This window comes from Malaclemys terrapin, chromosome 17 (genome assembly GCF_027887155.1).
Source record: "Malaclemys terrapin pileata isolate rMalTer1 chromosome 17, rMalTer1.hap1, whole genome shotgun sequence".
Classification (NCBI taxonomy): Eukaryota; Metazoa; Chordata; order Testudines; family Emydidae; genus Malaclemys; species Malaclemys terrapin.
Genome location: NC_071521.1, coordinates 18,038,525 through 18,066,271, shown reverse-complemented (window position 1 = coordinate 18,066,271; position 27,747 = coordinate 18,038,525). Strand labels below are relative to the sequence as shown.

The following is a 27,747-nucleotide window of genomic DNA, read 5'->3' as shown; positions in this document are numbered from 1 at the left end:
TGACAGTCACCTTGGGTATGCCAGTCTATCTGGTCTCTCAGGCAAGCTGGCTTTGTGATAGATGGTCCCTCACACCAAAAAATCACAATAATATTAAGGTTACTACCAGTCCCAAAGGAGCAGTCACATAGCCCAGGTCAGTTGTACCTCAGATCTCTCACCAAAGACAATGCTTGTAACCAATCCTATATTAAACTCTCTAAGGATTTGTTAAGAAAAAGAAATAGATTTATTTACATGGTTAAAGCAAGTAAACGTATGCACACAAATTAGTCTTAGGTTCCAAAAAGTAATAGAAGCTGCTGTAATGGGTAAGCTCTATATGTCCTGTAGGGCTAACTCAAACTAAGAAGCTTGTGATCCCTTGCTTATGCTTAGAAATATTGCCCTCTCCAAATTCCACGCAGCACAGCAGTCCAGTGCCTTCTGGGATTTTTATTCCCCTCCCCCAGAGTTGAAGCTGTGATGGGACAAGCATTTGTGCATGTGCCTTCTTCACGGGTGTGAGGAAAACAATCAAGGAAGTATGTTGTCCACTGATGTTCCACAATGGTTTGCCTGGTGTCTATAGGCCTTCTTTGGTTGGGCAAGAGATGACACCTCTTCTGGTAAACTAGTATTTCACATTTGGTAATGCTTCTCCCTGGACTATGTGAGTTTCCAGTTTTATAGCAAACACGTTTATAGTTACAAAGCAAATACTTAAATCTTGCTTTATAACATGGGATGCAGATATATAAGTGAGATTAATGCAGGCAGCAACTCACAAGCATTTCATAAAGTCCAAACACGAAACACACTCTTATAAACTTAACAGCTGTTTTAACAACGCTAACACACAGGTGAGCCAGATGTTTCCAGCTATGCATTAGTCAGTGTTCAGTGAGGCACAAGAGTCTTGGCATGAGCTGGCACCTGGTCTGCCAGCGTCACAGTGAACTGTCAATTGGTGTCTTGGCAGCAGGGCAAAATTCCAACTGAGGACTATTCATTGCACTTTATAAGCTGGATCCAAAGGCAGTTCTCATTTTTATAACCTGATTTTACAGCTGCGTTGCAGGCCTGCGAACGTCCCATTGTCACCCATTCAAGTTTTTACGGGACTGCCAGCAGCCAATCAGATAATACCACGGTGCATATTAATGGGACTCTGCAGAAACTGCTCCATATCCACCCCAGCCTTGTATTTCCTCACCTGTTGTTCCCTTTTATCACTGCTGGCTTGTAGAAAGAGAGGGGAGAGGGCTGCTAAGCTGACTTCACACTGTAGCATGGACATCATTAGCCTCATCAGGGTAGATGAGAAAGAATGAGAGGAAGGCTTTCTAGCCAATTCATTCATGCTCTCTGAGTTCCATGGAGTGGCTACAGCTGTGAAGGCTAGATACTCATATACAAGAAACTCGCCAGCTAGGGCCTCTTCTTACCCATGCCTCCAAAATGTTTAAATTCATTGGGTTTTAACCCCTTCATTGCTTTTAGGGGCACAAGGTCCTGAAATCAATTCTAGGGTTACATAGTCATGAAAGACTTGTAGCAGGCCCGCTGCCCTACATGTTAGACAGGAGAGCGGGACAACATTTTTCAACCCCAAAATGGGATTTTGGCTTGGTGGACAAAATGCTCTTTGGGACCAATAAAACTGATTTTTGATGGGAGATTTTTTCCCCCTGTTTCATTTGTTTTAAATTGAATTTTGTTGGGTGCTGTTTTCTAAAACTGAAAAATATCTGATTTTTTTCCATCCTTTTTCTTCTTTCCCATTTATTTATTGGCCAGTGACTGCAATAAACTGAATTATATTTAGGTTTCCCCTTCCCTTTTCCTCTCTTTTCTTTCTTCTTTTTCCCTCACTAACTTTTCAAATCTCCTCCAACTTTGAAAGAGTCACAGAATGGGGAAATGAAAAACAAAACTAACTCAGTTTTTTTTAGTTAGTAGACGAATCAATTCTATACTGTTCTTATATCGCGCTCATCACACAGTATCTGAGTGCTTTCCAACAGTCCATTAAGCAACAAGACTAACATCTGTTATGTGCTTATTTGCCCACCCTCTCCCCTGGGGGAGAAGTGCATCCAGTGGTGTCTCTTGTTTCGGTGCAGTTAATTTTTTTAATTTGTTTTAAACATGCACTAAGACCACACACCCCCACCCCTTTCCCAGAAGATCCAGAGTGAGAAGAAAGAGCTAGAACAATGCAACCCAGAATGAAACAATGGTGCAGGAAAAAGAATAGCCTCGTAACAATACCGGCAAACAACTATAGGGGGTGACAAATCCCCATGGTCTGAGACTGTTGGGTACCTCCCAGCTAGTCACACATTCATAGAAAACCTTGGGTGCCTGTAATACCTGCTGCCATTTTGATAGGGTGCTGGATTTTTTTTTTGGGGGGGGGGAGTGGGAGGGGTTGTTTTTAATAAACATGCTGCTAAGTATTTAGAGAAGACAAGGTCAAAGAAAGATTAATGTAATCAACCGCACGTTTCATGTGCTTAAAGTTCGGCACCCGCTGAAGTACCTTGCTAAGTTGGTGCCTTAAGGATCAAGGAGTGAAAATAACTAAACTCGGGACACTGGCAATTAAAGAATACAAAGCCCTCTCCCCTACATCACGAGCCTGAACTACTGCGTAAAAACCCCCAAGCACGGCTTAAAAATATACACAGCCGCTGGCAGTCACAGAAGGCTGGGATGGCGAGGACTTAATTGCATTTCTTAATCAACTAATACCGAAGGCTCTCAGCTAAACGCTGAAGACGACCCAATTTATATTAAACTGCAGGCTGCCAAGGAGAGCATCAACTGGCAGTGAGGGACAAAAGAAAACAATCACATTTCGAGTGCCTGACTTCTTGACAAAAGGCAGATCCATGCTGTAGCCAAGAAATGAAAAGGAATCAAGTATATAGAGGAGGAGATCTCTTTCTTCTCTGATTTGGGATCAGTAGCCAGGCAGAAAGGAGGAGGGCTTAGAAAACGCTCCAGGACCTGAACATTGGAGACAGGGTTATTACACTTTAGTACTTACTGTACTAAATGAAGAATGAAATACAGGGATAAAAGCGACTGGCTTTGAGATAAGGAGTCAGACGCTTTGTCAGAAAAGATGTAGATTTTATGCAGGAACCTCACAGTTCTTCGGGCTCGATCCTTCACCATTGAAATAAATGGGACTTTTGCCACTGAATTATATGGGAGCTGGATCACACCCCTTAAGGAGCGAAAAAGGTTGAGGCTCTTCACAGAAGGCCGAGTCCAGGATGGGGCAGGTGGCTGTCAATCACCTGCCTTCCATAGGTCCTTGAACTGGGGGTGCTGCCGCAACCACTGGCTTTAAGTGGTTTTCATCATATCCGGGGTTTACAGTTTGGTTCAATGGCGCTCAGTACCCCCACTGCACAAATTGTTCCACTCCTGCTTTCTTCAGATTCTGCACTGCTTCAGGGGCCAAAACAGCCCTGCATAAATTAGAGCAGCCCCAGGTGCTGTTTTACAGCAGCCTTCCTGGGCCTGCCCTGCGGTTTGAAGTAGTACAAAAGTCTCTATAGTCATGTGTGCTACAGACACTCCCCTGTCCCACTCCCACCCCCAGCACATCCTCTGAACTGCAGCTAGCCAGGGCCCCTTTGCAACACGCTGTCGGCCCCTGTGCACGGCTGGAAAGGCAGACAGCAGGCAGGGAACAAAATCTGTCCCTGAATTATTTGCATCAGCTTTAATTTTAGTTCCAGTCACATGATTTGGGGCAGTTGGGTAGAATTGGTTTGATCTATTTTCAGGGTTTATAATAGCCCCCCCAGGTATCTACGTGTCTTCCATGTAAAATTAACAGAAATAACAGAGGCCCTAGTGAGTGGAATTCATGGAGTCTCTGGCACTTTTCCCTTTTGGAGGTCCAAACGCTTGTCGGGGTAGGTTTTAAGATTTTTATTAATTTCCTCTTCTTGGTTGGGACAGAAGGAGGTGTCAGTGTTGTGTTATTGTTAGGGCGGAAAGGTGTGTGCAGATGTGTTTTTATCGGTAACCATCAGAGAAGTTTAAACTCTGTACACTATCAAAACAAAACACTTCCACTAAGCTAAATAGACCGGGTCAAAGACTTATTAAAATTTTCACCAAATTTTGACACAAAAGGAAATATTTTGATGAAATTTATGCTACATCCTCCCCCCTGCCCCCACCCTTTTTTAGCCAGCTCTGTTGCTAACTATAAATTCAGGGCCTACACAGCTGCCATTTAGCGTGTGGGGGGGATAGATTTACCTCTGCCTGACCCTCCTCTTCCCAGTGCCCCCCCATTAGCAGCCTGAATCCCCCAAGCTGATAAGCCCCAACACCCACCCCCTCCAAATCTGAGTGAGTGGTGTTGTGACCAGGCGCATAAGGTTGCAGCGTTTGGCCCAGCAAAAGGGTCTGGCCATGACCTAGGTGGTCCCCCAGCTCTGGGGGCTATGGCTCTGAGTGACAAACTACACTATGGCTCGATATTACAGGGACACAGAATCGTTGTGAATTGTACTATCATCGTTGCAACAATATATACAGATGTAGGCTCCTAACATGCCCTTAACGTTACATGCCTGAGAAGCCCCAGTTGAGTTCAGTGGGGCTACTCCCATGTGTAAAATTAAGTATGTCTAAGGCTAGGTCTACACGACAGCTTATGGTGGCACCCAGGGGTGTGAATAAGCCACCCCCGAGTGACATATGCTACACCGGCATAAGCACCAGTGGGGACTGTGCCATGAGGCCTGGGGAGCTTCTCCTGCTGACATGGCAACCGCCTCTCACGGAGGGGGGTTTATTATGTCGCCAGGAGAGCTCTCTCCCATCAGCATAGGACAGGGGTGGGCAAACTTTGTGGCCTCAGGGCCACATGGGGGAATAGAAATTGCATGACAGGCCATGAATGCTCACAAAATTGGGGTTGGGGTGTGGGAGGGAGTACAGGCTCTGGTGGGGGGGATGCCGGCTCTGGGGTGGGGCTGGGGATGAGAGGTTTGGGGTGTAAGAGGGGGTCTGGGCTGGGACCGAGGGGTTCAGAGGGCAGGAGGAGGATCAGGGGCTGGAGCAGGAAGGAGTGCAGGTTCCAGCTGGGGGTGTGGGCTCTGGGGTTGGGCTGAGGATAAGAGGTTTGGGGTGCAGGAGGGTGCTCTGGGCTGGGATTGAGGGGTTTGGAGAGCAGGAGGACAAATCACAGCTGAAGCATAGGGAGAGGCTCAGGGGTGCAGGCTCCGAGCGGCGCTTACCTCAAGCGGCTCCCGGAAGCAGTAGCATGTCCCTTCTCCGGCTCCTACATGTGGAGCGGCCCCCGACTCTCGGAGCGGGGCCATGCGGCTGCTTCTAGGAGCTGCATGGTGCGGCCCCCAACCCGGCACCCTGCCTGGAGCGCCGCCGAGCCCCAGACTCCATGCCCCAGCGGGAGCTCACTGGCTGGCTTGATTTGGCCCACGGGTCGTAGTTTGCCCACGCCCGGTAAAGGGCATCTTCACCAGACATGCTGCAGCACTGTATGCTTAGACAAGCCCTAGGTGTTTGCAGGATCAAATCCATAGTTAACGCTGCAACTTTCTTCTTCTCCCAAGCAAGGATGGAGACAATGAAAACGCCATCACAGCATCTTCAATAAGGAATTAGTCTTAAGTCAATACTGGTGAGATTTTTGGTTGTTTGGTTTATGCAATTACCGGGAGATGGATTCAATATCTTTTAGAAAAGCATTTGCAGGCAGGACTTATTCTATACTAGATCAATTCTATATGTGACTGTGTTCCAAGTTTTAAAAGTTTCATATTGCTGATGTTATCTTGATGACATTACTGCTAGAATACAATAAAAATAAAGTTTAAAAAGACACAAAGTCCCATTCTCCTCTCATTTATACTAGGATAACTCTACTGACTTTAACAAGGTTATTACTGATTTACACCAGCATACGGGAGCAGAGGATCAGGCCCATCCACTTTGTATCTAATCGAATGCACAGTATATTTGGATTGGCAAAATTCAGATCCGAGAAAAACAGGTGAAAGGATGAACTGAAAAAAATAAAAAATGAATCTAACTAAAATTCTGCACACTTGATTGCCTCTAGTAATGACACTATTGTAAGTATTAGTGTTTTGGACATTATTAGGGCTTGTAAAAGAAAAAAAAGAAAAGAAAAAAGCAGTGGAATGATTTTTTGTGAAAATGCCAGCTTTCCTCTCAAACTTTTGATTTCTCATTGGAAACCCAATCCTCCTCCGCCACCCAACAGCTGAATTTGCAGCTCAAAGCAGAAGCAAGAAGTAATAAAAAGCCCGAACAAGAAGGAACTGTATCTTTCATGCTGTTAGGACTTTGAGGGGGCAAGGATGACTAAGCATAACAAAAGATCCCCTGTGCAGAGCTTGCTCGTTATAGAAACTTCTATTACCTTTTGAAACTTATGACTAACTCATTTGTGTGTGTGTGTGTGTGTGTGTGTGTTTACCTGCTTTAACCTTGTAAATAACTTTGATTTCCTTTTCCTAGTTCATAACTCTTTAGATAGAGAGCCACTCCTATAATAAACTACAAAAACTGTGGTTGGTGTGAGATCTAAGGGGCAATTGACCTGGGGTAAGTGACTGGTCCTTTTGGACTGGGAGTAACTTGAATAATGTTCTGATTTGTGTTAGGGGTTTGTCTATCACAAAGGCAAGCTTTCCAAGGTGACAAGAGAGATTGGAGTACCCAAGGAGACTGTCTGACTCCATCTTATAGCGCCTAAGAAGTTGACACTGGATACTTGGGTGGTGAAATCTAAGAACAGAACTCTCAACCAATTTGGGGTTTGTGCCCTGTTTCACAGTCTGCCCTGAGGTTGGTACTCATACTCTTGAGTCACTGCAGGACAGCTTGACCACTGGGGTAGAGCTTTGTTTAAACGGCTGGGTCCACGATTTCTTGCCATGCGAGATGCTGAAAGCATGCGGTCAGGGTGACTTCTGCTAAGGCAAGACCTTGCTGGGAATGTTTAGCCATCCGCTCAAGAGGATGCGTATGATCTAGAGTTAGAAATCATGAATCCAGATCCCTGTAGCATGCAGCAAAAGGGACAAAACAATGATCTAGTGCAGCCAAAGCAGCCCTTGTCAGAAGGACCTGGGGCCAGATCTTCAGACGAGTTCCACACCCAACGTGCACCTGATGGGTTGAGCTCTTTAGAAGATCTGGCCTATGGGGCATATCAAGGCTTACAGCTTCTTCTTCTTCTTCCCCCTTTTCCCCAGCTAACTGAGGTCAGGTCTCCAGATCATTCTTTTCCAGGCTTCCCGTCCAGCACCCGTTGCATATCCACTCCATCCTCCCATCTATCCACCGCTTTCTTGTTCTTTGTCCACAAACTCTAGTCTCAATTGCTTCCTTAACAGGATGTCCTTCTTCCATTCTTCATATGTGCCCATGCCACTTCAACTTCCTCTCTTGCAGCTTCTCTCTCCTGCAGACCTTGATCTCACTCCTGGTGACATTATACCATGTATAGTCCAGCAAAGTCACCCCTCTCACTGCCCTCCAACATCTCATTTCAATGACTTCAGGTCTTCTCAAGTGCCTCTCTTTGGTCACTCAAGTCTCTGATCTGTATAGAAGCGCTGGTCTTGCCATGGTTTTGTCCAGTGCCCCTTAAGTCTGGGCATCTGCTTATAATAAATCACTCCACTTATCTTGACCCAGACTTCCCCTACACTCAGCAGCCTTGCTTGCAGTTCTCTGATAAAGGTCTCCATTTGCTGCTAACCAGCCCAAAGGTACTGAAATGCAGAGATCTGATTTAGGCTCCAGCCCTTAGCGCTGATATTCATCTGTCTTGGTTTTGCACAAGTCACTCATATGACTTCAGTCTTTTCTTTACTCCTTTTGAGGCCTTCATTTTTAGTTCCCTGTTCCAGATATCAATTGCCTGGACCAATTCTCCCTCGCTATCAGTGGTCAGCTCAATATTGTCTGCACAGATCAACTTCATACCATTTTCTATTTGTATTTGCTCACTTATGAAGTCCATCACAATTCTGAATAGTAATGGACTAAGTGCTGATCCCTGGTGGAGATCAACCTTCACCACAAAACCCTCTGTTACACCGAAGGGCATCTGCTCCTTTGCCATGGAACCGCCCTACAAATCAAACACCATCTGGAGCAGGTCCTCCAGTGCCCCACAGAATCATAGCAGCGGCGCTAGCAGTCACTTATGTACTTTGTCTAAGGCTTTCTCCGCGTTCAGGAAAAAGCAACTGTGCTCAGTGTTCCCCTCCAGTTTGCCACCAACTATCTAGCAATGAACGTACCATCTATTGTCCCTTTTCCTTTCCTAAAACTAAACTACTCCTTCCTAAAATGGGCTCTGCTGTTTGGCAAACGCAACGATGATTCTGTTTCATGCAGTAGGACAGAAACTTAATTTCTCGGTACTTTGAATGGTTGTATATACCACCTTTTTGTTTGTCTGTTGGTACCAGTATGGACTTTCTCCATTCACTTGGGATTTTCTTCTCTTTTCAGACTATGCACAGGACTCACATGAGCCAGCATATACCAAACTCTTTCAAGGCTTTGATAGTTTCTGCTGTGACTTTGTCTGGACTTGCTGCTTTTCTGAGTGCCATCTTCAGCAATGCAGCCTTGACCTCTGCCGCCTACCGCTCATGAAAAGCCAGGATTGCTGGTTCACACAATGGCAGTGTAGCCTATGAAGGGTTCTCATCATTAAGCAGACCCTCATAATATTCTTGCTGTCAGGTATGTACTAGCAGCCTGCCCCCTGCATCCTCCATAAATGATGTGTCCACTTGGTCTTTCTTCCTTTTGTTTTTTGTCCGGAACCATCACTTATCTTTTCTTTTTGGGAAGTTGAGGGCAGATGTTCAACGTATCATACAGCTTCTCTAAAGTTTGGTTTCTTGCCTGTCTGACTGCAACATAATTCACACAAATGTGGGCACACGCACCCACAAAACCATCCTTCTCCATACTTTTGACCCTCTCTCTCTCTCTCTCTCTCTCACACACACACACACTCCTACCTCTCCCCAGATTGGTTACACTGCTCCCACATCCCCTCCTCCCAATAGCAGCCGTTTCCATGTCAAGCCTTCCTTATAATGAACGCTTTCATCTACAGATAAGCGAGCTTGTTAAACAGTGCTACAGACACCTTGCTGCTGGGCACACAGAACAGCAGTGGCAGGGAAGAACGCTGGCTGGGAACATTTCTACCCTGACAGGTGTGCGATGCCTGCTTGGACCTTGAGTTTAACCTTGCAAGAAAAGAAAACGACAGGAGCATCACGGCTATATTTAGCTACATCCCCTCCCTCTCCAGTTAACCTTCTGTTTTGCGTCGCATCTGTCGCCAGCTCTAGGGCTGAATTCCGATCTCTGAACTGTTCTTCTCTTTCAAATGCCACTCATTCAAGACGTCGGAGTATTTATTCCCAGACATTCAGGCTAATTAGAAATGGAAGCTGGGGAGGCGGGGGAAGATTGCCCACCCTTTCCAAGGATTTTAAAGCTGGCTAGACATCAGACACCACCCTGGGCTTCTGTCACTCCTGCCTGGCAGCACTGAGCTATCCAGGGACATGGTGCATTTCCCTGACATTTGTAAGCAGGATAACCGCAGTCATAATGGCAGTATGAAAAACAGAGGCACGGCCTGGGTTAGGCCCTGATCCTGAGGATCCAGTGGCTCCTGTTGAAATAGCTGGGAGTTACGGGTGCTTAGTACCTTTTGGGATCCGGTCCTGTGAACCGGGGCATGTTTTGAGGGCTCTGTGGTGCATGCTAAACCAGGGCAAAACGACTTGGATAATTCACCCCTTAAGTGCACCCTTGGACAAATACCTCCAGAACAGCCTCCACAAATTCTCTTGTAAGGTCGCACTCCTCTTCACTCCCAGCCGTGGCTATTGATCCTTATAGCGCCATCGTCAGTCATTACCCGGCAGAGCCAGGCACCACTCGGTAATCAGCCTGCTGGGCAGCACTGAATAAAAGAAAGTGTGCAGCGGCCCATGGCTTTCTTCCGCTCAACATACTGATGAGGCTTCAGGAGCGGATTTTTCTGCTTCGCTCACAGGACAGAGTAACAGACGTACCATGCTCCGCATATTGCTGCTAAAGAGCATTAAGGGTTGGCTTGCGAGGCAGGCGCTGAAAATCGGGAGAGCTTTGAGGGAAAAGGAGCCCAGCTAACAGGAGCGCACCCCCTTCCTTTGGCACTTTTAGCCTGTAGCCTCGCACAGCAGCGGGCCAGGCTCAGAGACAGCAGGCGCGGAGGGCTCTGGCCTTCTGAGCATTTTGTGTTCATACAAAAGGAAGAAGAAGAAGAAGAAATGAAAGGCAAGAGGAGAGTGACATGCATGAGAAACACTTCCAGGCTCCAGCTTCAAAGAGCCCCTGCCAGCCCCCTGGATCCACAGGAAGGTGACACAAAGCGGGGAGGAGGGACCCGACCGAACCAATCTCCCTCCACGATGCCTAGTTTTCTCTTCTTCTTATGTGAAAATAATGGCCCCCTTCTCCCTTGGGGCCGGCCGGAATATTTCATCAGTGAAGCAAAACATCTTGTCCCTTCACAGGTTTTTCTATCCGACCGCCAGGAGAGGTGTGAGCTCACAGGTGCCTCTTCTCACATCAGGCCATGCTAACAGCTTCTTGGGTGAGCAGTCAAGGAGCTAGGAACTGTTAAAGTCATTGAGGAGAAGCCTCAGCCTGAGTGGTTAGAGGCACGTTAAGGCCCAACCAGCACTGAGTCTCGGAGCCTGGGTCAATTGCCTCAGGCTTGTGGGACTGAAAATAGCCCTGTAGATATTCCCCTTTGGGCTGGGGCCTGGTCGCAGAGACCCTCCCCCAGCCACTGGGTTCTCACTCCAGCTGCAGCCCGGGGTCTGGAACATCTGCACTGCTCTTTTTAGCCCTACAGCCCCAGTCAGTTGACCCAGGCTATGAGACAAAGCTCCGTGGGTTTTATTTGCGATGTAGACATAGCCTTAGAGTTGCTCCACAAATGATGCACGGGTCACAGAGTGAATGGGTCCCCCAGGCACTGACATCGATAGATACAGTAGATGGATAGGCAGTTCTGTCTAATAGAAAGATACTCATCTGTATGTCAGTCCTGCCACATACATGTCCATCAACATCATTGTAGTGTCTGAGCACCACAGTCCCAGCAAACTGAAGATAGCAGTGCTTCACCAGCTTTCTTCCATGGGTAACGCCAATGCCCTGGGTGGGTCGGTGTTAATGGGGATCAAAGCCGGGACCTCTGGATCTTAATGCACTTAAGATCTTCTTAGCCCAGGCTCTAGCAGGTTCATCCATCCGCAGTTGGCCTAACACTCTAGAGCAGTGGGCTCCAAACTTTTTTGATCGCGCACCCCTATCAATGAAATTTTTTTTGAGCACACCCCCCCCGCCGCGCCGCAGGGCCGGCTTTACCATTTTTGCCGCCCCAAGCAAAAAAAGCCGCTCGGACTCCCGCCCGAACTGCTGAAGCGGTGCTGCTCCGGCAGCGCTCCTCCTGCCACGCACCCCGAAGGATCCGCTTGCGCACACCCCACTTTGGAGACCACTGCTCTAGAGGGGGACACGGCTTACACGTCTCCAGAGAATCAGAAGGATGGAGAGGAAACATCTGACTCCCCTGGGACCAGGCAGTTCTGCACAAATGCATCCAACATTGGCTTCCTTTAAAACATTTCTCGTTTCAAAAGGGAGCACTGTCCAGTGACTAGGGCAGAAGATTGGGACCCAGGATGCCTGTCTCTGTTCCCAGCTTTGCTAGGGGCCTGATCCAACTGCCATTAAAGTCAACAGTAGTTGGACCAGTTGCTGCGAGTCCTTGAGCAAGCCACTCCATCTCGCTGTGCCTCTGTTTCCCCATCGGCAAAGTGGATAGAATACCTACTTCAGAGGGGGAGCCGTGAGGTTTCTGGCTCGTAAAGTGCTTTGAGACCTTTATCTGTAAGGAGCTATGGAAGCACAAAGCATTATTTCAAATCTCAGCCACTAAATACATTATTTTTTCTGGTGTCAAAAAAATAAAATAAAGAAAATTAAGGCAAAGCCAAGCTGGGTCGATACACTTTTCCCCCCACCAAGCCCTGACTCCTAAGCTTTCCATTTTGAGGAATGTCTGGGAGATGGACAAGAGAGGAAGAGAAGTGGAGGAGCAAAAAGGGTGAGAGAAGAAGAAGAAGAAGCAGTAGGATTAAGTGAGAGAAAGAGGAAAAATACGAAGGTATGAGAGAGGAAAGGAAAGGACGTTTGGAATAAGTCAATTTCCCCTCCTCCCCTACTCTCTCAACTCACATGCATGCATACAAGGTGGTGTCCAAAATTCACCCCTTCTTGGGAATTATGGTTAAGTATAAGTTACAAGTCTTTGCTTGGCTTATTCCTAGACCACCTATGTTTGTCCCCAATTCCCTCTAAGATCCATGACCCTGGATAGGAGCTAATGAGCCTCCCCATATCTGGCTGTCATGTGAGCTAGCCAAATAACCCTGCCTCTCTCCACAGCGTCCTAAACCCAGATCCCTTGACAGAGAAGAAAAGCAGACGAAAAGCACTATATTTGGAGAGAAAATCCTGATGTTCTAACTCAGGCTTTTTCCAGCCTTTATGCAGGCAAGACTCCCACTGAAGCCCCCCTACCCCTCAAGGTTTCAGCATTTGGCCCAAAATTAAATGGTGAAAGAAAACAAAAATGATCTGAGATGGAGGGAAAGCAGCAATAAGTCCTTTTGCTATACAACCATCAGAAGAACCATGCCCCAAACCACCAGAAGAGGGGCCAGTGTGGATTTTTTCATATCAATCAGATTTGTTATTGACATCAAAGTTAATGGTCAGCCTGGGAAACATCACAGAAACAGTGTCTGGTCTGCTCAGCAGCTTCCCAGCTGCAAGTGCCACTGACAGTCCTATTTGCATCTGAAAGAGCCTTGTTTCCATCTCAGTTCAGGAAAGGTGTTGGCTCTTTGATGTTCAAAACCACCTTTGATTCTAAAAGCCTATAAGAAGGGCCTCATTTTCTATTCAGTTCTATTGAACCCGGTTATATTTTGTCAGGGCCTTGCTGGCTTCATTCCCATTCAGTTCTACGTGATTCTGCCATTACAGGGACCGACAAGCTGAAGCTAAAATCTAGACACAAAATCACAGAGGGATGTTTTCTGGGCATCACACAGAGAGTCAAGAGAACAAAGTTGTGAATTTGGGGAACAGATCACAGAGCTGGGGGTCCTCTTCTCCACTGCCCTGCCCACTTCTGTAGTTATTTGCACCACTGCAAAGTGAATGCAAAACACTTTGGAAGCATTCTGCACTATGCACGGTGCAGGGCAATGGCACAGGACCAGAAGCAAAGGGCCAGCCCTTGCTCTGGTAAGAACCGATGATGGAAGATGGAATGGCAGAGTGGAGGGGGCTTGAACTTCTATGGCAAGAGGAGATGAGGCCCCAGGGCTTGAATTTCTCCCTCTTGCTCACCTTTTTCTCATCCCCCTCTTGCAGAAGCTGAAGGTGACTCCTCTTCTCACCGTCCTTCCGCAGGGAGCTGCTCTGGTGCTGGGGCAGGCCCATGGGTGGGGATGCGCTCCGCCCCTGGGGATCCACCCAGGTGTAAATGTGATTGGTGACATAGCCCCCAGGGATCCGCCCAACCGAATGCACCGACAGGTTCAGCTTCTTGGAGCCTTTCAGAGCCTGTGAGACAGTCCGGGAGAAAAAAAGAATTAATTCCAGAGCCCAAGGGAAACAACAATTAATGCAAATGGAATTTCAATAATGCTAAACTTTGCTTTGCTATGGAACCGTTCATTTGGTGATCTCCAAGCACTTTACAAACATGGATGGAGCAAGCCTCACAAATCCAGGACATGGACTCGGGATCTCTGAACCCTCTGCTGAAATGCAGCCACTTCTGGGGTAGATCACAATAGCTGTTTAACAGCCCACATTGTTCCTACAGGACAAGCAGCAAAGATGAGCACATAACTTGAAACTGAAGCAGGGTCAGAGGGAAGCATGTTGGAATGAGGATAGGATATTGGAGTTAACAACCCTAACTCTTATGCAAAGCACCAGGGGATTGAGAATGATCTCACATGGGCAGGATGCTGTATTCTGTCTAACGTAACTGTGGGTACCAGATGGGTCTCCTGAGTTGCAGGCAAGTGCCCTAACCACCGGACCATCCTTCCTCTGCAATATTTGGATCCAGATCTACTGTATGCTCTTGCCATATTTGCGGAGCAGCCACACGCCGTTACCCAGAGTTACAATAGGCAGGGTGCAAATGCTTTAGAAGAGATATACATCTCCATGTCTCCGGGCATAATCCAACCCCTACAGCCCAGGGTTAGGAAGCAGTTTCTCTGATAGGCAGGTTATTCCATACTCACGCACTAGGGGTTCTCTTTTCTTGCACCTTTCTCTGAAGCAGTTGGTTCAGGTCTCTGATAGAGCCAGGCTCCCAGGAGAGAGGGGCCATGGGTCTGGCAATTCCCCAGGCCTGCTCAGCCCAAATTCCCCACTCCATCCTCACCACATCCCAACAGCAGGACTCCTGCAGTCGTCCAGGACAGGGGATCTCCACTGCTCAGGAGCAGCCTAGGACTGACCCAGGTCTGGAGACGGAGCCATTTCTCCTCCTTGGGAAAGCAGGCCAGACCGGCCAGAGCTACATCAGCGACAGGGACTGCTGTTTGTGGAAACCTGCCCTGCCTCTACCCAGCCCAGGGAAGACAATTGGAAAGATTCCCCTTGACTTCACTGGGCTTTGGAGCCGGCCCACGAAAGAGAATCTCAGTCTTGGGTGCCGTTCCTTACCGTACACCTCCCAAGCACAAACAGTCAATTAACACATGAAATAATTAGTTCAAAAACCTCCACCCCACCCTGAGGGGACCAGGAGATCCAGCGGGGCCTGTTTGCCGGTTGCCCCTCTGGCTAGTACTGCAAAGGGCTGATAGCTATTCTGTAGTTAAATTTCACGTAATTAATGTTAGGGGAGCTCGACCAGCTGCTCACAGGGTTCAGTAGCATTAGGGTGACCAGACAGCAAGTGTGAAAAATCAGGACCGGGGGGGGGAGTAAGTAGGCGCCTATATAAGACAAAAGCCCCAATATCAGGCCTGTCCCTATAAAATTGGGACATCTGGTCATCCTAAGTAATATCAAGGCAGCTTAGTGTTTGGTAGCGGCCGGAGGCTGCTTTGCCGGTTTAATATACATATGCCTGTGGGGCAGAGACAGCAGATGCTCACCTTGAATGGGGAGCAGGAAGTGTGCGCCAAGGAGCCCAGGGTGTAGAAGGGGCTGGGGCAGTGGCAGGGCTGGGGGCAACCGGTGGGGCAGGCATTCGCCTTGGCCCCAGAGATGCACAGCAGACTGAGGAAATGGACCTGTCAGGGAAACTGTGGCTGCAAGATATCACCGCTCCCCAGCATTCAAAGCAGCTGCCTGCCCAGCTCCCGCTGCTGTTGTAGGTATATCTGGCAGCAGACCCACCCTCTCCCCCAGGGGAGACAGCCCTCCCACCAGCCCAAAATGACACAGATCTGCCGGGCTGCCCCTTCCCTGCCCAGCCCAGCTCCAGGCCCCCACTTCCAGGTGTTGAGGGAGTCAGGCCAGAAGAGAAGGGGGCCCAGGCTGCCCCACCTCACACACTCTCCAGGTACAAAGGGCATATTGTGGAGGCAGAAAAAAAATAGATCACTCCCCCCTCCAGAATGTTTCTGCGCCTGGGATGCTAACCCCCACCCTCCTCCTGGTTCTTCCAGCCAGGTTTGGGGGCCAGGTCTCCTGTTGAGCCAAACTAGAGCACCATGCCTGGGGTGGGGGGGGACTTGCCAAGAGGTGCTGGTATTGGCCGCTCTCAGATCCGGGAAATGGGATTAGCTAGGCCCCTGCACTGTTCTGGTGGGGCAGCTCTGAAGCTCTCCCTGCAAGCAGATCCCCAGGTCAGCTGCAGAGAGGAAGCCCTGGATCCAGCACGTGACCCATTCCACGCTTCACCCCGGGGAGCCATTTGGCTGCAAGATCCTTCCAGCCCACTCTGGGAGCTGAAGGGAGGTGTCACTGAGATTGGCCACCACTGCAACCCAGCTCCAAACATGTGCTGCCACACCCAGTCACGGAGGTTTAGTCCTTTACAGCAAAGGCTAAACAACCAACCAGAGAGCAGCCCTAAGCCAGGACCAGGTCCCCAGGCTTCAGGGCCACCCCTCCCAGGGGTCTCTGACACTCCAGCTGTGGCAGTTCCTCACCTCAGCCAGCTCTGCTCCCTCCTTGGGGCAACAGTCCCAGGGCGGTTTCTCTAAGCCCTCCCCACGGGAGTTAGCCTTTGCTACCCGGACTTAGTTTAGCTCAGCCCTCCTCTCAGTTGCCGCCTATCAGCCCTTTATAGACCCAGGTGTAGCACAGCCATCTTTAATTAGCTGGATTAGACTCCAGTCTGGGGCACTGGGCTCAGTCTAGCCACAGAGACCAGCTACCCTGTGATGGGGAGGGGCTTTAGCTGTGGGCCGGCTTGCGCCCGCCCACTTCCCAGCACCCAATAGGGAACTCCCCTGTGACAGGAGGTCTTTAAAAACAACCCACGGCCTTGGATTAATTGCAGTGACTTCTAAACGCGGCAGTCTGTTCAGGGGCTGCACCACGACCTCCACCCCAACAGGTACCTATGGAGAGAGCTAAGGCTCCAAACGTGAGTCCACAGTGGCTTTGCCTTAGCAGTGAGTGCTTCCTCGGAGCGGAAATGAAGCAAATCCCAAGGCAGCCCTGTTCTGAGCAAGGAATATAATCAAAAATAATACCCGGCACCTATATAGCAGTGTTCAAGCATCAGCTCATTAATATGGCTTGTGAACTAGTTGATCTGTTCAGTAGGAGCTAACATCCAAGTCAGAAGACCAAGAGAATATCTATACTGCAAAAAAACCCCAAACAAAACAACCCCTTCAGCCACAGCAAGTCTCAGAGTCCAAGTCAACTGACTCATGTTTGTGTTATGGGCTAAAAATAGCCGCCTGGCCGCCCCTGCTCGGAGCCCAGGCTCCAGATGCCACTTTCCCCCTCTACTAGCCAGTAACAAAGCTCTGAAACCAGCAAGCCCCAGATGGGTGAGGGAGGCCCTGAAAACATGCCACAAAGACTCACAATGTGAAGGAGCGCATGTGAAAACCCCACAGCACTCAGCCTACAATGATGGGCAGCAGTATAAAAACACTAAGATAGCAGCCCTAAAACAGAGACTGTAACAGAAAATGAAACTTTGGGAGGAGGGATAGTTCAGTGGTTTGAGCATTAGCCTGCTAAACGCAGGGTTGTGAGCTCAATCCTTGAGGGGGCCATTTAGGGATCTGGGGCAAAATCAGTACTTGGTCCTGCTAGTGAAGGCAGGGGCCTGGACTCAATAACCTTTCAGGGTCCCTTCCAGCTCTATGAGATAGGTATATCTCCACCTTATTATTTATTTTTTTTTAAACCAACCTATAAACCTATAAACCATAGGTTTCAGAGTAGCAGCCATGTTAGTCTGTATCCGCAAAAAGAACAGGAGTACTTGTGGCACTTTAGAGACTAACACATTTATTTGAGCATAAGCTTTTGTGGACTACAGCCCACTTCTTCTATAAACCATAAGAATTCTTGCCCTGCTATTCAGTCCTACAGCGTATGTCAAAAGAACCTACAGAAAGGGTCGTGTTCTCGATCAAATGCTGTAGGGTTTTAGAGCAATTTCTTTAGAATCCTGTCACATTTCTATATTCTATAGAACACTGTTCGTTTCAGCAGAGACAACAAGCCGCGGTCAGCAAGGTCTTTTCCTTGCAGAGGACTATACCAAGTAATCACAAATAAATGCAAAAGAGCAGGAAAACAAGCAGAGGTGGTTTTGTCTAGTGGATAAGCCACCAGGTTGGGAGTCAGGAGACCTGCATTTTGTTCCCGGCTCTGCTGCATGACTGGCTAATGGCTTCACCCCCTCCTGTTTTCCCCTCCCACCTTTGTCTTATCTATTAGAGTGTAAACTCCTAGGGTGTGGTCTACACTGCATTGTAAACCCAGGTCTGTGGGATTCAGGCTTGTGGGTATGTCTACATGGCAACCTCCCCTCCCCCCCAATGCAGCAGGGTCCTAGGCCCCAGGTCCTGAGTCAGCATGGGTTTAGTGTGCAGTGTAGACATACCTGTAGGGGCAGCCAGGGGTTGTCTCATTCGGTGTTCGTACAGCCCCTAGCACACATTCGTTTCCACGGAGCCGAGTGCAATGGGGCCTTGATCTTGGTTTCTAGGTGCTACTGTTACTTAACATTAATAAAGAGAAAACTCCCCACCAAAAGGTCAGCTCAGACTGATGACCCTGGCTGTGTAGCCCACCCTTCCCCAGTGCATTCATCTCCATCTGTCCCCTAAGCATCCATCCCATGGGGTCCGATTCCCCAGCACCGAGGGCCAAGCTGCACACCCAGAATTAGTGCAAGCTGGTGCACGGCTGAATCCTTCCCCACTGCTTCCTCTGATCACCTGTGCAAAGGAAGGGGGGAAGCTAAGCTGGAGTTAACCCCTGATTTGCCATGCAGCAGATCATGCCTGGCAATGGTGAGGCTAGAGAGAACCTGAGCCTGCCTGAGAAAGCTTGCCCAGCCATTGGCGTGACCTCGCTTAGGTTCCCAACGGCACCACGCCTGGCCTTGGTCTGACACGAGCCCATACAGCCATGACTTTGCAACACATTTAGGAGATAAAAATGCCAGAAATGGCAGGGGGGGAACCGGGGAGGGACAAGCATGACCATTGACGGTGGGAGGAGATGAGCGGAGGGGGGGCTTTTCCCTTCCTTCTGAGCTCCCTGTCAGCCCCTGACAGAGCGGGAACACCAGGGAAGCTGCTCTCGGAAAGCTGGGTAAACAGTCTGAGAGGCTGAGTGGCCGGAGATTTACAAGGTACTTTTAAGGTCCCCCGGTGTTCCCCTGACAGTACTGCCGGGGAAATGGAATCTCAATTAACGGCCAGATGTTTTATGTATGAAGCTGACAGCAGAGACTCTGGGAGGCTTGGAAAGCGAATGCAGAGCCCTGCCTGGCAGCGCGTGGCTGGACCAGGGCTCCCAGGCAGCAGCAGGGAGTGGAAACGGAGGTGCTGTCTGTCACCAGGCCGGCTTTCCAGAGCGGCTCTCCCAGAGGAATAGGCCAGGCCAGCCTGGCGGCTGTGGGACCCAATTCATCAATGTGACCAAGCTGAAACAAGCACAGGACCCGAGGGTGCCTCAAGCCACCGTTGCTCCTTCCTTATTCTGGGGCCTAGGGCTGCTCTGTTGTATCCGGCTGCTCACGGCCACAAATGGCTGTTATACAGTAGGTCACTGACCAGGCCTGTGGTTCCCCCGGAACGGCGCTGACACCCCCGCACTGCCAGGGACTGCCCCAAGAAGTGCCGGGAACCCTTGTGCTGTCTGCGTAAGGACTTGCCCGACGCTGGAGGAATTCCCTAGGATATGCCTCTGCCAGGCTCACCGCCCTTTGCACCAACACAGCCTTACGAAGGGGCTGTGAGCAGGCCGCCTGTCCAGACTGCCATCAATAGAGGGACCCCTGTGACAGCAGCAGCCTTCTCTGAATAGCCCAGCACTGTGGGATCCTGACACAAGTGCCCTGCATTGACCAGCACAGGGACAGTTATACCACCCCACCTAGGATGGCCTAAAGCCACCGCCACAGCTTGCATGGGAGGCAGAGGAGAGATCCAGGAGCAGGAAGAGGACAAGGACCTGCCAGGCAGGAAGGGTCTGGAAGGGAGAAGATGGCATATTTTAAAGGGATTAGAGCTGACTTTTTAGTGGCTCCTGTCCTCATTTATCTCCAGTTTATTCTCTCTCACACCCATCTCCCCGAGGCAGGGCAGTGCAGTTATCCCCATTTTACACATGTAGAACTGAGGCGCGGGATAGATTAAGTGACTTGCCCATGGTCACACAGACAGTCTGTGGCAGAGCAGGAACTGAACCCAAGACTTGAGTCTACTAGACAATCCTTCCTACCCCTCAGCCAGGGGTTTGAGTGAGCTGGAAGCAATCACCATGACGCACAAATCCCAGCTCCGGAGGCAGGTGACCTATCCAGTTATTTTGGTAGTTGGGTTTGGTTTTTGCTCCAACAAAGAAAGAATTAGAAACAAATATAAGGGAAAGAAATTGGCTCTGTAATCCTGACATTGCATTTGCTACATCTAAGCAGCCACATCTAATGGAATGCCGGCGCAGTTTCCACTTGAATACTGATGAAATTGCTCCATTTGTCCTTAACTTCACAGTACAGGGGCTGCTGGAACTTTGCCCTTCACTCACAAAATCCTCCTGTCTCAGCTTTTAAAAACAATTGGTTACTTACTTCAAACTGCAGCATCAGGCAGGGAAGTTAATTACCAGCGACAGCAGATAATGAGCCCCCTCTACCACCACCAACGGTGGCTTGAAAACAGTTACGCCTGCTCCCCAAACGAGATCTTTTCTGCCACAAAAATAACATTTACCTCCAAGCTACATTTCTTCCTGTGAGCTCAATCGTGGTCCCAGCTCCCACCCCAGTCTATGCTCTGGTGAGCTCAGAGGCAGGCAGGCGGCCTCATACGGCTGCTAAGTGGGATGGAGTCACAGCTCCAGCAGCCCCCCTCACTCCTTCTGTAGCAGTAGCTTCATAGCAAATCACCGCCCCCTCCTGCACCCTGTTGTGCTAGGTGCTGTGCAAACATGTGTGAAGAGACCGTCCTTCCCTCAACGAGAGTATAACCTACACAGGCAAGATGGACAAAGGGTGGGAGGGGAAAATGAGACAGGAAATTGCCCAAGGTCATGCAACAGACCCCTGGGAAGCTGGGAATAGAAGCCTTGCCTCCTGGCTTGATGCCCCTTCTATTAGGCCAGGCCGTCTACAGACTGGGTCAAAATAATCCTAGCAAGAGCCTTGACCAGCTCTGTGGAGCTTTGTTCTGCAGGTAAAACCGCACCTCCCTCCTCACGTGCACCTGCCTGACACCATTCAATTCATGGGGTCCATGGGTGCAACTGAGGCTAGAATACGGCTCTGGATGTCGAGATTGTTCATCTGTCAATCAGACCCAGCGTGCAGCTTATATGCACCCTGTCATCACACACGGAGACTCTTCTAATGCCATAGGACAAAGGGGTGAGTTAAGGATTGTCCGAGATCCCTCCTGACATGTGTGGGTTCATGCCAGAAACTTTATTTTAATTCAGCCTTTATTGGGTTAATATCCTTTCCAAAAAATAAAGGTCATTGTAACAATAAATGGATAAACCTTTCATGGAAACACATGACATTGGAAAAATTGGAAACTACATTTATATACCACCTGAAGGATCCCAAAGCAGAGTATTAAATGTGTGGATATTTATGTGAGTAACTGTGTGAGTGTAATAAATCACTTCATGCACCATTGAAAATGCAGCCACCTCTGGAGTAGAACATGGCAGCTGTTTAACAATGCACAGCAACACTATGCACCAGTTAAGGAAAGGAAGAGAAGAATACCATATCCTATTAAAAGGTGTGTTTTTTTCCTCCTGGAAAACAAAGCTATAGGGGTTCTCATTCAAGAAGGCACTTAGGCATGTGCTTAACTTTAAGCATGTGCTTAAGTCCCACTGTCGTCAAGAGGAAGTCAACAGGAGCTTAAGCACATGCTGGGAAAGTGCATTCATAGATAGGCATATTTATCAAAGTGGATTTTTTGATTCATTAGATTGTGCCAACTTGGAAAGCATTTTAATCCAGCTATTTCACAAAATATTCTGTCTGGAAATGCCTCATAACCATCTGCAGTATGGAGCTATAAAATATACGTATTAATAAACAATAGTAACTTTGCCAGTGGGTAAAAATACCAGGGACTAAATTCAATCCTGGACACAGCTCTGTTGCAGTCAATAGTTACACCTGAGATGAGTTTGACCCTAGGGTTTCATCTCTGGGGACAAATCCATCTTTTTATATAGGTCACAAGTCAAAATAGGTTGGAGAGTCTCATCCTTAAATCCCTAAAGGAACGTGTCCACATTGGCAAGCCACAGCCCAATTCCCTGCTCAAGACAGGGCCCGAAAGTGGAAGAGTAGGGTAAGGTGCTACAGGAGCCAGATGCATTTAGCAGGGTGTGTATGTTAGGACACTAAGGCACTGGTCAAAGCAGCTTGGATTATTATTCTCTATGCTTCAGTCATGCCTAGAGGCCCCAAGCAAGACCAGGGCTCCACTGGAGAAGATGCTGCAAAAGTACTTAGGGTATGTCTACACTGCAATCAGGAGATGGGATTGCTAGCGGCACAGGTTAGCCCGCTCGAGTATGTACCCAGGATCCTAGGCGGGTGGGGCTAGCCCCTGCCTCAAAGAGTTTACAATCTCAATAGACAAGAGGAACAAAGTAAGTATTATCATCCTTGTGCTACCGAGGAAGAACTGAGGCACAGAGAGATTAAGTGACTTGCCCAAGGTCACACAGCGAGTCTACAGCGGAGCAGAAAGTTGAACCCAAAGCTCCTAAGAGCCACTCCAATGTTGTAACCACAAGAATATCCTTCCAGGTATAAGTGCATTAGCAGAATAGGCCAGGGCAATGGAGAAAATCTCTCCCGAAGCCCTGGGTGTATCAACTATGGGTCAGACAAGTGAGTACAAGGTCCGAGTTACTCCAGGATCAGAAATCCTCAGGGCATCTGGAAGCTTTCAGCGCCTCTGGAAGCAGCAGTGGGCGTGGATGAACATCGGTGCAGCCTGGAGGAGGTGAAATGGTGCTTTCCTTTGAACAATGGCACCAGGCATGTATGGGAATGAAACACAGTAGGCACAGGACCTCTGGCACAGATTTTGAACACATTCACATTCACGCGTCTGTGCACTAAAACAGGCCTTTATGAAACACTGGCAGGCCGAGCTGCAGAATTAAGAGGCATTGGAGAAGCTTTAGAAGATTCCCAATGCAGCTATCGATCACTCAGACGCTTTGGCAAGCCCCAAGTTAACCCAAATATTTTACTGTTTTCCCTTGCTGGGGAGGCTGTGTCGGCCTCAGCCAGAGTCTCCCTATTTCCTCCCACCTTAATTTTCTCTTCCGCTGTCAAAGATGGCCGGCTAAGAGGGGCCTCTTCAAAGTGCTGCTTGTGTTCTATCTTACGGACTGATATAGCCCCTGTTATTCTAGTACTAGACGGGTGACCAGATGTCCCAATTTTATAGGGACAGTCCCAATTTTTGGATCTTTTTCTTATAGAGGCTCCTATGACCCCCCCTTCCCTCCCCCGGTCCCAATTTTTCACACTTGCTGTCTGGTCAGCCTAGTGCTAGAGCACCTCAGAACAGCCCCACAATACCTGTGTGAGGTAAGGAAGTATTCTGTGTATGGTGAACAGAGAGGCTAAGGCCCAGATCCTCAGGGGGTACTTAGGCTCTTCATTCCTATTGAAACTTTGTGTTTCATTGGATAGAAATGAGGAGCGAAGCATGAGTGACTTGCATAAGGCCATATGAGAAGTCTGTGGCAGAGCAGGGACTTGAAGCTGGATCTCAAATCCTAAGCCAGGGCCTGAACTTCTAGACCATCCTTCCTCTTGCTCATGCTGTTGGCTAGGTGGGGTACGGTAGAGACTTCAAGTGAACCCGCCCATAGAATGGGCAGAGCACTCCCACTCTCAGGGCCTGATTGGCTGCTCCCCTCCACCTTGCCTCCTCATTTACCCCAGTGCAAAATGACTGGAACACGTTACCATCCTGATTGGGAGCATTTCACACTTGTCAATGCCTGCACAAGAGCAGCCATGATTCAGGTCCTCTGTCTGCTCAGGGGCAAAGGACTGACCTGAGGCTCAAAGGCAGATCCATGGGTCAAGTGAGTTATCATAGCTCGTGCTTTCAGAATCGGGATAATAAAGAACCCTTGGGTCCATCCCCCCCGCTGCATTGCACGATCATCTATGTGCATTATAGGATTTTTTCTTTTGCTTTCCCCAGAAGTACCTTGTATTGGCCCCGGCTAGGGGCAGGGATGTGGGACTTAGTAGCCCAGGATCTGATGTCGCTGGGGAAATCTTAGACTTGCCAAACCCCATGTATCCAATGCTCCATATTGTTTGAAATTTGTTTCCAAATTACTTTCACCCCCCGTTTGTTTTTCTAGCTCCCACCTCAATGTCCCAAAAGCTGCAGTTTCAAGGACTTCTGCAGAATCAGGGTTTACCTGGATGTCCCTTTGTTGCACTACATTGCCCCAGCATGGCAGACCCAGTTGCTTTTGTAGTTAATAAACTTGTCTTGTTTTGTCTTAAATCAGTGTGCCTGGAAATCCGAACTGGGGGCAGAACGCTGGGTATATTCCTCTCCGCATTGAGGGAGGGGGCGAATTTCATGAGCTTACGCTGTACAGTTCCCTGTGCAGCGCAAGATGGTCTAATTTGGGGTTTGCACTCTAGAGGGGGGTGGGCGCTTGAGTAACTGGGCAGTTCCTTGGCTGAAGCCTTCCCAGGCAGGGGCTAGTCAGAAAGCCTGTTTGCATGTTACAACAGCTGGGTGTGTCCCTACGTGTGTGCTGGTGAAAGTGTGAGACCGGGAGCGTGTCTGCAGCTTCTCACGGCAGTACAGTTGAAGGGAGCCCTGGCTGGTGGGTCAGGTGGGCTCAGTGGTACCTCAGTTCCCAAGTGGCACCCCTGGAGGAGGGGAACCCATCACATCCTTGTCCATCCTCATTTATTCTCTTCATTCCAGTTGGATGTGCATGGCCATCAGTGCTCTCAATAGTTTTCAGTATCAAGATGGGGGTGGCTGACTTTACTTTTTACCAGGGAAAAAGTTTGCAGGTAATTTTCTTATTCACTGAAAAAATGTTACCTGAGGCCTTTTGAAAGTTGTCAAAGGAAGAGGAGGTAAAACAGCCCTCACTTACTCCTGACAGCTGTTTTTGACAGCTGTGTCGCACCAGTGGAGGAGACTTCCTCCAAAGGATACCTCGGGCCATCCGGCCACCTTCAAAGCCACCATCACGGGCAAGGCTGCGCCCATAAATTATTTAATTCCACCCTGGGCTTGTCATGTTTTACCGCTTCAGCAGGGGGACACTGAGTGGATTTAATGGTGCAATTTAATGCAAACGACCAAGGTAATGAAGTGCAGCCTGTAGATGTACTACTGCTGGCTGAGTTCTTTTGTAGCTCTGACACGCTAAACAGAGCTGTCCCTGATTGACATGCGGATGGGAGCCTCGCAAGGAGCTACAGGGAGTGGTGCTGGTGCTTCACAAGTGGTGCTCTTCCCTCTCGTTCGGCACTGAGCTGCGTTCTGGAGGCAAGGAGGTGACAGCTTTAGAATGAGATGTGAAGCGAAAGTCCTGTCACAAGATTCCCCTTGACGCTGTCTGGGCTGAAAGGCGCCATGTAAATGGAAGCTGTTCTTAGCCACTGAACCAGAAGGAGGCAAGCGCAAATGGGCTGAGACAGAAAAAGGGCAATGGTGGTAGAAGTCGTTCTGCGAGCCCTCAAGGGGCCCAAGGGAGTACGAAATACCCCCATTCCAACACACATACAGCCGGATTCTGTTCTGAGGTACCCAGGAAGGTTACGGCATCAGATTACAACCCTGGACTCCAGGGCCAATGGTGACTTTACACCACCCCATGCTGGGCCAGTCGTTGATTGATTCGGCCCCTGGGGTAGGTTAGAGGGGCTGTCCTAACAGGTGCTCAGCTGTCCCCTGCTCCTACAGGTCACCGAGATAGCCAGGAATAATCAGGAGGAAAGGAAAGTTCTAACGAGGCCCTTGTTCCTTGGGAACAAACCCAGCAAACATCCCGCACTGGGGACAGCAGAGGTTCAGCTACTGACTGCACCAGCAAGACACACCCTTGACTTCAGGGGAATTCCCTGGGGACCGCCCCTTTATGCCAGCAGGGAGCCATTGGACACCAATGAATGGAGCCCTAGGTACCCAGCGTTACATTAATGGAGATATCCTATCTCCTAGAACTGGAAGGGACCTTGAAAGGTCATCGAGTCCAGCCCCCTGCCTTCACTAGCAGGACCAAGTACTGATTTTGCCCCAGATCCCTAAGTAGCCCCCTCAAGGATTGAACTCACAACCCTGGGTTTAGCAGGCCAATGCTCAAACCACTGAGCTATCCCTCCCCCCATAGAGCAGGCTAGAGTCTCCTCTCGGTTACACCAGGGTAGGGTCGTACAAATCGGAATGCCCATTTGCTCCATATGGTCCTGCAGGGCGAACTCCTGTGCCAGCCTACCTCCTTGGGATCCCACTCCTTTCAATGGGCTGTGGACACTGAGGTGACAGGAACACCTAGAGGCCTTAGTCAAGATCAGGGCCCCATCATGCTGGGCGTTGTACACACACAATGAGAGACAGTCCCTGTCGCAATGAGCTGACAGTCAAAGCAAAGGGTGGGAGAAAGGAAGCAATGTTACCTCCTTGTCATAGATGGGGAAACTGAGGAACGGAGAGACTAAGTGACTTACCCAAGGTCACGCAGGAAGTGTGTGGATGAGCTGGGAATTGACCCTAAGTCTGTACCAACCTCAGTATGTCACAGGGACGAAGTCAGCCCTGTGGATGGGAGACCCCCAGTTCCTGCAGTAATCGCTTTCCTTTCCCTGCGCTTCTTACCATCCACTGACTGTGAGTGGTGCCTGATCTCAGCCCAGTTGTTCAGACATGTTGCAAGCAGGAATTGTATCCCTCTCTCTTCTTTATTTTATCTTTCAGTGGATTCAGCCCTGGTGGGAAGGGGCTGGGTTGACAGCCCTGGCACCAAAGGCCTTTCAGTGAGCCACAGAACAGGCACCCCATGGGGAGCAGCCAGGCCACCTCCCCGCCAAAGTGTCTTGGCCCTGGCTGGGGGGACCATCTCCAGAGAAAAGAGAAGGGTTCATTCCCCAGGCTCGGCCAGCTCTTGACCTCTCTGCTACATGTCAGCAAGTGGGAAGCTCATCTTCCATCCCCCGCTGTGCCTGGTTGGTTTCATCCACCGGTTGTACCCAAGACTGTAAGATCTCTGGGGCAGGGATTGCCTTGGCATGAGTGTTTGCATAGGCCTAGGGGGCCTGACTGGGCGTGGGTTATGGGGGCAGCACTGGGTCCCTGGTAGAGGGGAGGTTGTGGCCAAGTTCCACCAATGCAGCTTCTTTAGTTGGCAGATGATCAGCAGGGGCCTTGCAGCAGGACTCACACCTCCTGAAGCTGGAACAGATCAGGCCTGGATTGGCAAAGAGGGTGAGAGGTTGGGATGAGACAAAGGAAAGGTCAACAGACTGCTCTCGGTGTGAAACAGGAAAGGGAAAGGAACAGCTGTCCAGAAGTCCAGCTTCCCATCAGCAGGTTCCGGGAGCTCATTGATTCTTAGACAACAAGGGCTTCCAAACCCTGAACAGATTGATTCCTTGCTGGTGCCATCAGGCTGTTCATAGTGAGCTGCTGCCCATCCAGATTCTCCTTAAACCCCTGAGGCCAAATGGGGTCTGGGGCTCTCCTCTTTCCCACTCAAGATTTTTTCAGCCTTTGAAAAATGCCAGTTTCATGGGGTGGCATTCAGTCCTGACATAAACTGGTGCAACTCCATGGACTGCAAGAGAGCTTTCCTCACACCAGAGCTGAATTCTGACCTTATCCCAAATCTTAAAGCTGTGTCACAAGCCTT

General features: G+C 49.3%; 1 protein-coding gene across 4 annotated transcripts in view; it reads right to left on the bottom strand.

The window, feature by feature from the left end:
- The window catches only part of WHRN (whirlin), a 102,691-nt gene that overhangs the window by 62,520 nt on the left and 12,424 nt on the right, over positions 1-27,747 (bottom strand). For all 4 annotated transcript variants that reach the window (XM_054007040.1, XM_054007043.1, XM_054007039.1 and 1 more), the window contains exon 2: positions 13,528-13,743. In XM_054007040.1, coding sequence (XP_053863015.1) covers positions 13,528-13,743 — 216 coding nt within the window. The remainder of the gene's footprint in view (positions 1-13,527; positions 13,744-27,747) is intronic.